The sequence below is a fragment of the Salvia splendens genome, chromosome 10 (genome assembly GCF_004379255.2).
Source record: "Salvia splendens isolate huo1 chromosome 10, SspV2, whole genome shotgun sequence".
NCBI lineage: Eukaryota > Viridiplantae > Streptophyta > Magnoliopsida > Lamiales > Lamiaceae > Salvia > Salvia splendens.
Genome location: NC_056041.1, coordinates 26,113,670 through 26,123,214, shown reverse-complemented (window position 1 = coordinate 26,123,214; position 9,545 = coordinate 26,113,670). Strand labels below are relative to the sequence as shown.

The following is a 9,545-nucleotide window of genomic DNA, read 5'->3' as shown; positions in this document are numbered from 1 at the left end:
AGCCTTCCTTAGGCGGCACGAGATTTTATATAACTTTATTATGTGTGTTGATAATAAAGTAGAGATCAAATGTGTTGATATGAGTCATCTTAGTTGGTACAAACAAAAAAGGAAAGTGAGTCACTTTTAGTAGAACGGAGGGAGTACATACAATATTTAGTTGATATGTTGATGAATAAAAATAAATTAGCTCCACAATCTCCAAACTATGATTTGAATGCGTTTATACAGATATTAGATTAGGATAAATAAGATACTCCCTCCGCCCGCCATTAGGAATCCTGTTTTTTTATTTTGGTCCGTCCGCGAATAGGTGTCCCGGTTCATAATTATCATAAATGGTAAAGAGGTCTCACATTCCACCATCTCATTCCACTCACATATCATTTAAAACTAATATATACAATTGAGTCTCATATTCCACTAACTTTCTTCCATCCACTTTTCTTAAAATTTATTAAAACCCGTGCCGGAAAGAAATGGAACTCCTATTCGTGGACGGAGGGAGTAGCACATAGCTTGCTTGCGTAGCACAAGATTGAGTACATCCAAATATGGAGTGCAATTTGATACTCTTCACCATCTTTGAGTAGATAAATAAACTAAAGATGACTGACTACTAAACTTGTAATGACCAGTCAAGTAATATGGAGTAACACCGTTCATTCACATTGATCATTTTGAGAAGTCTGGTTCTGGATGCCTGGAGCTTGCTTTCATACAAAAATGCTCTCTAAATCATGTTCAAGTATATTAAGGGCAAAACCCTTGTGCAGACTAACCAAAATCCTCATTATGAAAATAATAATGGTAATACATTGTATATGGTGGTGTGTTAAAAAGAAAAATAATGTTGAAAACTGTTACAGCCCATCTGATGCCTACATATATACAAAGTAATCTTAAGTGCTACAAAAACTACAACATATATGGCCGATGCAATTTAAAATATAGAATGCAAGATGCCTCAAATATCCAACATGATATATAGGCTTCTTCAACCAGAAAACGGAAGTATCCTTCACTACTAATTGCTGGTCCACCTTCTCTTTCGCGCTGGCCTCTCCGATTTGATCTCTGAATCTGCCCGTATCTCAGGCCCACTCTCCATCTCCTTCACTGCAACCGCGTCTTTATCGACAGGCAGGGGAAGCTTGAAACGCTCACTTCGTTTCTTCAACTTGGCAACGGTATCCAAGTGTTTGTCCTCGACGGTCCCTGCTTTGTTCATTTCTGGGCCAGCTTCTTGGTTATCCACAGCAGGCGGCTGTGGTTTGTCTTCTATCTTTCCTGGAGGGTCTTCACGTGCCACACTACTGGTGTGCGTGTCTCGATCTCTTTTCTTCAAAGAAGATGCAGTGGGGGCTATGCCAAAATCCCTCTCCTTGTGGCTAGTCCACCGTTCCAATTTGGATCGACCCCTTTTCGAGTCAGGTTGTTCTTCGTCGGTTGAAGCCTCTTCTTTCTGCTTTCGAGATGATTGGTGATTTGCAGGACCATGGCCACTCTGCTGCTCAGTTCTGCCTCTCAAGTTTGCCTGCACGCATTAACCAATTGCAAAAACAGTAGTGCTATGTCAGACATGTTGGTACATATATATCGATTCCAATATTGGTAATAAGCCTTGCCACTGCCGGCCATAACAATTTTAACAATCAAAACCAGGCCATCGCTACCTGATTTCATCAGTTGGCATGTATCAAGTACCGATTATGAGCTTCCTACTTAACAATGGTAAAGGACGATGCAAAGTAAAGACCAGCAACGAGTCTGGGTTCATGAATCGTTATTAGATGGGATATCAGAAGAAAGCAAGAAAGGAAAGGATGGTGTCATAAGCATACTGTGTGATATCTAATATCTAGGAGAACGGTAAACTGTTCTCTAACAGGGATATCGAAAAGAGTTGTTCTTCCAGAAAATATATCAATTTGATAGTAGCCCATTCGGAACCTTTTTTTATGGCCTCAGCTTTATTTAAGGGGTGATCTTTACAAAATTTACAGAGATTTTTAGTAATTAATACAGATGTTGTCAAACAATCAATTGTAGCATACAGAGTTGGGTTTCTCTAAATCATAGAAAGATACATATGAAATACAAACAAAATAACAGAGTTTTGCCAATGGACACCAACAATAGTAAACCAAGTCACTAATTACAAAACAATTATTCTTTCCTTTCCACCAGTCATGATGATCCGATGAAAACAGTCAACATAAAATCTTGGTATAAATTGACTTGTGATCATATGATATTTCAATGAATTTTGAAGTGGTTGGCTCAAAGAAACACATACCTTCTCATTTATCCGGCCGCCATCTTCATCCTGATTCCTCTTGGAAGGTATCAAGGAGCTTTGATCTCCACTGTCTGATTCTCTACTCTTTCGACTAGCTTCTTTTCTTTTGTATTCATGTGCCCTAGAAGTATCAGAACCATAGGCAGCACGATCATCCCAATTGCTAGTCTTGTCATATCTTGTTCTTTTCTCATCAATGCTGAGTTGATTTCCACGAGCATAAACATCGTCGTGGCTCCTACGCTGTGAAAAATTATCATTTTCAATTCGATCCCTTTGCTTGAGTTGATCACTATGCCGACCTACATCCTTAGGATGGTAATCTCTGCTGGATACTTTATAGTCATCATTCCCTCTTGAATGACTTGGCCACGTTTTATCTTCAGCAGCCCTCCCACTCCTTGTCACTGGCCGTGTTTCTTCTCTTTCTCTCTTCGACAAAAGGTCATCTTGCTTAGTTCTATGCCATTCAGCACGCTCTCTTGGCCTTTCATTTCTCTCCCTTTGGGATGATACCCCTTCTTTTTGACGAGCAAAAGGCACCTCATCATCCTTTGATCTACCTTGCTCATCTCTTTTGAGCATATCAGAGCCATCATCTCTGTCTCTTTTCCTCCGCACACTACTTCTGTGATTTTGAGAATTATCATCTTTTTCAGCATTCGTCTGTCTGACATGTGACTCTTCTTTTCTTCTGGTGCTATGAAGGTCATGGTCACCTACTCTTTCACTCCGGCCTTTAAGATGATCATCCCTATCTCTTTCTCTAGATCCTATGGAATCCAATTCATGATTAGTCCCCCTCCAACTGCCATTATCCAACCGATTTCTTGGTAGGTGATGTTCGTCTTTCTCAGTCTTATCTTTTTCTCTAAGCTTATCTCGATCTCTGGAGCTGATTTCACGACCATGGTCCCTCTTTCTCTGGTCTTCAAGTCTTGTTCTTCTGCCACGATGATCCTCATCTCTCCGATTCCAGGTTCCTTCGGATATATCACTACCCTTCCTCCAGTCAGCTCTGCCAGCTTTTGCATGCAGATGAAGTGATGAGTTAGCATCCCCACCTCTACGTGAAAAAGAATCTTCTCTCCCTTTACCCACCATGCTCTGCCTTCCAGCTTCGTCTCTATCATAGTGATCTTTCCTATGAGCATAGTCCTCGTCTCCTACTTCTCTCCTGATGTTATCCTGAAGGGCATCATCGTCAACATCATCTGAACTATGATGATGTTCACTGCTTCCTGATCTTATTTTGCTGTCATTACTCCTTGCAGCCTTTGAATCTTTCCCATCATCATACTCATGTGGAGGTTGTCCTACGGGTAAACTTAGCTTTTGTTTCTTTGTGGAATTTGAAATTCCATCTTCACGTTTACCCCTCTCTGATGCATCTGAAGCCATTTCCTCCCTCTCCATATTAAAGCTTCTATCATCCACCACGGAAGCATCATTATCCCTGAAATCATTATAATTTATGGATAAAGTATACAGACACACTGGTGTAAGTCATTTGATTTAGAATCTGGCATTGACATCAAATATGCACTTTCTCAGGCTCATTCTTCTTGGATAAACTATAGTGTACAATCTGGGAGTCATACTTAAACTTTTTTGTGATGGTCAATCTGGTTGCTCAAACTATTTGTTTTTTTTTTTTGTAAATGAACCCCAGATAAGAGTAGCCACAATAAGTCTTATTGTATGCAAAAAAATTCCAGTATCCTCCTAAAATAAAGCAAATAGTGAATACTAGTACTAACAATATCATGAACTCTTCATTCTAAATCAATTTCAGGAAAGCTTAATACAAGAACCGTAATCAGCCAGAATTATGAGAAGCAACACAAATTACAAATCTATCTGAAATTGGTTATAGAAATATTTCTGTACCTCTCCTCTCGCAGGACGATATTCTCCTGATCAGAATGCGAATTTTCTGAAGGAAGATGTGAAACATCCTCTTTTGCAATACCATCATTATTGACAGTGTTCTTCGGCTGTGGTCTTCTTGATGCAAATTCTCTTTTATTATCAGTAAATGCAGGTGAATAGCTCTCCATATGGTCTGCATCATCCTGTTGAAGACTATCAGCTTCATCACCTCCTCGAACATGATCCTTTCTTGTAGTATCACCACTATCCAGCTGCTCTGATGTATCATCACCATCCCTGGGACTCTGGCAGGCGATCTGTTTTACATGAGTTTAATCAGTTCTGTGGCACTGTTGACTTATGGTGTTGCACAGACACAGTAGCAAGATAATTGGCAGCTATGTGTAGAGGCTAACAACTGCTTACCTCAATAATAGCATCAATATCATGCATTCTTGGGCGCCTTGTATCAATTGATGGAAGACGATCACCAGAACCAGTTTCTACTGGAATAGGTCTGCCAACAGGCTGATTAAGAAAGAAAGCTAATGAGATGTGTATCTGTAGTCTGATTTAATGATGACATACCACAAAGTGTAAGGACCCAATTAACAAAATGGAAGTCTAAGAACACAATAAATAAAGGAACCACCGAGCAAATATAAGGATCCAATTACAAAAATAACAAGAAAGCTCAAGGTTCTATTGCTAAGATAAACTACTGAGTATAAAGCAAAAAACACATACAAGAGAAGGTCGTTCACGTGCAGCTGCTCTTGCTAAGTCATTCGGACCATCATCAACCTTTCCATGACTTGCTTTTAGAGAAGAAGTATTATCTTGGATACCAACTGCAGCTGCAAGCTCTGGCGGAAGATCTGGATCATAATCCTAGATTTGAACACCGAACAGGACTTGTTACAGATACACTCAAGAACATATAGCATCACAGAATCCACGGCATTATTTTGAACTATAACCAAACACTTACTACATACACCTCTATCAGACAAAAAACTACTTCAACATGTAAAAACTACAACATTACCTGTTCTGCCCTTCCGCTCTCATAAACACGAATTTTGCTTTGCATGGTCATCTCAAGCCTGAGTTGTTCCTACAGATATCAAATTCACTTTAGCTGCCACTATCTTAAAATAACCAACAAACTTGAGAAGCTAATTACCAGTTGTTTGCAGTACTCTCTCCAACTATCCTCATTCAAACCAAAGTTGAAAAAGTCAGACACATCTACACCAGGAAGTTTCCATGGCTTTTCTTCAAAACTATCAATATCAACTTCAAAAATTGTCCTGAGAATATGAAGATATTCAGGAGGCATCATTATTACATATCAAGTATGGAATCAGCAGGATATTGGTACTATTACTATCCATATAAAGAGGACCTAATAAAGCATTCAGTTCCCAGTTACAATTTAAGATTAGGTTGAATTTCACCAAAGGCATTTTCGCACTTTGTGCGTCTTCTATGTTACACACCTTGCAACAGCCAAGGACTGCACCTTTTACAGCTATGGTAGAATTGACGCTTTCAAATGATGTAACCAAAATTAGGATTATCGCATTATCTTCCATGTTTTCACATATCCCTGATCCGAGACTATTGCATGATCAGCATTCCCTCCATCCCCTAAAATTAGGGACTTTGGTGACGGCACGGGTTTTAATGCAAAATTGGTAAACTATAAGAGAGAATGAGAAAAGTAGTTTAAGTAATGTTAGTGAATAGTGAGACCCACTCATTAACAGTGTAATGTGAGGTGAAAATGTTTCTAATTTTGTGGGACAGACTGCAAAAGAAGAAATCTTTTGGGGACGGAGGGAGTATATTTATAGACTGGATTTCTAATAGCGCGATTGACAGAAAGCTTCCAAGACTATAATCTTACTTGTGTGAAGGAAGAGTGAAATCCAATCCACTTCCATAACCACGACCTGCTGAATTAACTCCCCAAGCTGGAGGATGGAACCCTTTCTGAGGCAAGGCCCCTTTCATTCCTGCCGGTCTCCAATCACCTCTTCCACGTCCTGCTGGAGGCCCCATGTTGATGGGTGGACGAACTTGACCTGGGATTCCTCCAGGAGCTGCTGGAGGGAATGGTGCTGCACCAGGTCTCACATACTAAGCAGTTCCCATAGAGAGAAAGACATGTAAAATGGTTAATGGTTGGTAATCCAAGATTCCAGAAATGGCAAGAACTACAATAGGAATAGGAACAGCAACAGAAATATTGATATAAAAAAACACAAAATTTAATAAATGCATTAAGTCCAAATCGTTCATGTTACTATGCCAACATGTAAGGCAGTATTTCCTAAGTAAAGTAGGCAATTATATTGCATACACCTAGGAGCAAGCTACTTTAATTTGCTAAGTGAATTTCTATATGACCGGAGAATAATTGCTAGAATTGTTTTCCATTGTAGAACCTCTAAGAAGCTTTGAGTTACAAGGTTCATTGATATGTTATTATATAAATATAAATTATATACTCCCTTCGTCTCGTGCTACTTGAGGCATTTCTTCTGGGCATGAGATTTAAGAAATTGATGTTTAAAGGTTAAGTGGAGAGAGAATAAATTATGAAAGAGAATAAAGTAGGAGAGAGAAAGAGAGAGTAAAGTAGAGGAGAGAATCAAGTTTTTGCAAAAAAAAAAAGAAATGGGGCAAGTAGTTGGGACGGCCCAAAATGGAATATGGAGCAAGTAGCATGGGACGGAGGGAGCATATAGATAGAAAGATAGTTAGATATAGATAATTTAATTGCTATACATTCTTCAGGCTGAGATTTGAATTCGTTGAAGTAAAGATGAGGGGGAACAAGTTGCCACAGTAGCTTGCTTGTCTACCACAGAAGCTTGACAGCAATCAAAAAGAAAATCCAATTTGAGGTGCAAATGAGCAATCTCTCAATAGATAAATAACTACGCAATCATACTTTCTTTACTCGACCTTTTGCAAATCACATAGTTAAACAGCTTGAACTTGAAATAAAGTATAGTTTTGTGCAGAGACATGGACCCAGCATGCTATAGTAGCCAGATGTTATAATATTATCATTCAATATGTATTAAGGAGTTGGGTATTGTGTGCATTGAAACAGAGTGCCTTTTTTCATCTCTATCTCATGCTTTGTTGGATTCATGAGTAAAAGAGGCATAATCTTATGGGTCACAGTCCCAACTTTGTGTTGGCCTCTTTGGATAGAACAGAAAAGGAGAATTTTCCAGTATTCTCAGGTCAGGTGTATAGAAGATGTGAAGTGTGACTCAGGGTAAAATTTATGGTTGCATAGGATTCTAGACCGCAAAGTCTTCAAGGGTTTGTTGTCTCTAATATTAACAAACTCTGGAGTAGTATCATTTTAATTCAATACTGATCTAGCTTATGATTCATCATCCATTCATACTAAATTCCCTTTTTAATTAATAAAGGCTTCTTTGTTTCTTATACAAATATGTCAGAAAATAAAGAATGCTTGCAATTGAGTTGTGTAGATCTTTATGGGTTAAAAAGACAGGTTCTAGATGAGCAAGCACCGTGGTGCATGAAATGCCAAAACAGACTGGCTAGTTATCCTTAACGCAACCCTGTATATATATAGGTATATAAACATCAGGTCCCTGCATTTTTCATGGTAACACTTTTTTCAGTTCATCTTACATGGAAGGAGAAATGCGCTTATCTACTGATAGATTCGCCCAGAAAGAGAAGTGTCCAAGAGGTGTTGTCCTCCATTAACATCTTCATCAATATGTGGATGCAGTCGAAAAGAGCAACCAAATAATATAGTCTAAGCAACTGACATGTGTATGTCTCAATTAGCAGCAGAAATCAGAGTTCCAACAGCATCATAAACGAGATAAATTAAAAAAAGAAAAAGATATATGAAGAAAACATGTAACTTCATTAATAAGAGAGCGTTTAAGATCAATGTTGTTTAGTATCCACAATATTGCTGATCATCTTCAGCATCACTAATATGTATAGATTCACTACAAAAGCACTACAATTTCAACTAGAATGCAAAATACATCGTATGCGCTCATCAAACAAGATGCTGACCTTGAACTGTGAAGAGAATGGGTGATGATACGCATGATTGCTGTATGCAACCTTTGGCTGTGCAGCTGCGGAAGCAGCCCCACCTCCTCCTCCACTTGCCTTCGTGGTGTCTCCTAAATCCTTCTCCCTGTCGACTCCAGATCCCCCTTCCTCACCGCCCCACTCTTGCTCGTCCACAGTCCTCGGTGCCTGGTGATGAGGGTCCCCATTATCCGCGGCAATCACCAAGGGCTCTCCATCTTCATCATCCTCGTCAATCACTCCCTGCATCCTCTCCATCCCCATCGGCCCGTGGTGGGTGTCGTTGAGCACTATCTGCAGATCATCATCACTCTCTTCACTGTCCCACCCATCCTCGATATTCGTAGCCCCGGGATTCTGTACCCCTCCTGAAAGAAGCCCTGGGATCATCTGTTGCGAACCAATTTCACCAGCATCATTCAACAAATTCATAGCATCTCCCCCTTGAACTGCAGTAGCATACATCTCCACATCATTGTTCGTTAAGTTAGGATCATTCTCCATCAAGTCCCCTTCCTTATCCTCCCTTTCTTCCACAATTATATTAATATCATCATCATCATCATCAATATCCGCCCCCTTCTCCAAAACCCTAGCCTCAAACCCCGAACTATCACCCCCCTTTTCAGCTAATCCATCAATCCTTTGGTGTGAATCCGAATTCAAATCAATTTGCCTAGGTTGAAGAACGGTTTTTTCCAGAATCAAGGCGTCCGAATTCCTACCGGGATTCAAATTAGGATTGAGCTTCGCCGTGGTCGAATCCGAAGCTCCGTAGAGAATCTCCTCATCGTCGCTATCGATGTTGGGATCGATCGGCGGCGGCGCCGCCTTCCCTGCAGCAGATTGTTGGAGGGGGCGGAGGACATCTGTGTAGAGATCTCCGAACTCGTCGTCCTCCTCCATGAACGCGCGCGCTTAGGTCACAAGGAGAAATGGAAGGGGTTTTGGGCAAGAGAAAATCGGGTTTAAAAGGTACTTTATGTTTAAAATAACATAAATGTACTCATTTTGTTATTTTTTCCAACAAACATTAGCGTGTTTATTAGTGAAGACGCCATCCGCATTGGCGTTTTACAATGTAGAACCGAATGTCATCGTATTTTATTGAAATACAGTATTTGTTAAAACACGTCAAGCTGGTTGGCGTGTTTGGGATAAAAACACCTTCTCCACTGACGTGTTTCAATATAGAGAGCACCGACGTGGTTCAAGCTGAACACGTCTTCCGTACTGTCGTTTTTCATTAGACACGCCAATG

At 39.9% G+C, this 9,545-nt stretch overlaps 1 protein-coding gene across 1 annotated transcript; it reads right to left on the bottom strand.

Moving 5' to 3' along the window:
- Positions 1-771: 771 nt before the first annotated feature.
- LOC121751639 (FIP1[V]-like protein) lies at positions 772-9,234 on the bottom strand. Its single transcript, XM_042146441.1, has 9 exons — positions 8,264-9,234; positions 6,087-6,319; positions 5,361-5,487; positions 5,223-5,291; positions 4,922-5,065; positions 4,601-4,702; positions 4,193-4,491; positions 2,300-3,758; positions 772-1,537 (listed from the first exon to the last, which is right to left on the bottom strand). The coding sequence occupies exons 1-9, from the start codon at positions 9,188-9,190 to the stop codon at positions 1,028-1,030; spliced, it is 3,870 nt and encodes a 1,289-aa protein (XP_042002375.1). The 5' UTR covers positions 9,191-9,234; the 3' UTR covers positions 772-1,027.
- Positions 9,235-9,545: the final 311 nt, after the last annotated feature.

Coding starts and splice junctions, on each gene's coding strand:
- LOC121751639 (XM_042146441.1), bottom strand. CDS start 9,190: ATGGAGGAGGACGACGAGTTCGGAGATCTCTACACAGATGTCCTCCGC. Junction 5,066..5,222: donor AGAGCGGAAGGGCAGAACAG/GTAATGTTGTAG, acceptor GTTCAAATCTAG/GATTATGATCCAGATCTTCC. Junction 1,538..2,299: donor GCGGCCGGATAAATGAGAAG/GTATGTGTTTCT, acceptor TAATGCGTGCAG/GCAAACTTGAGAGGCAGAAC.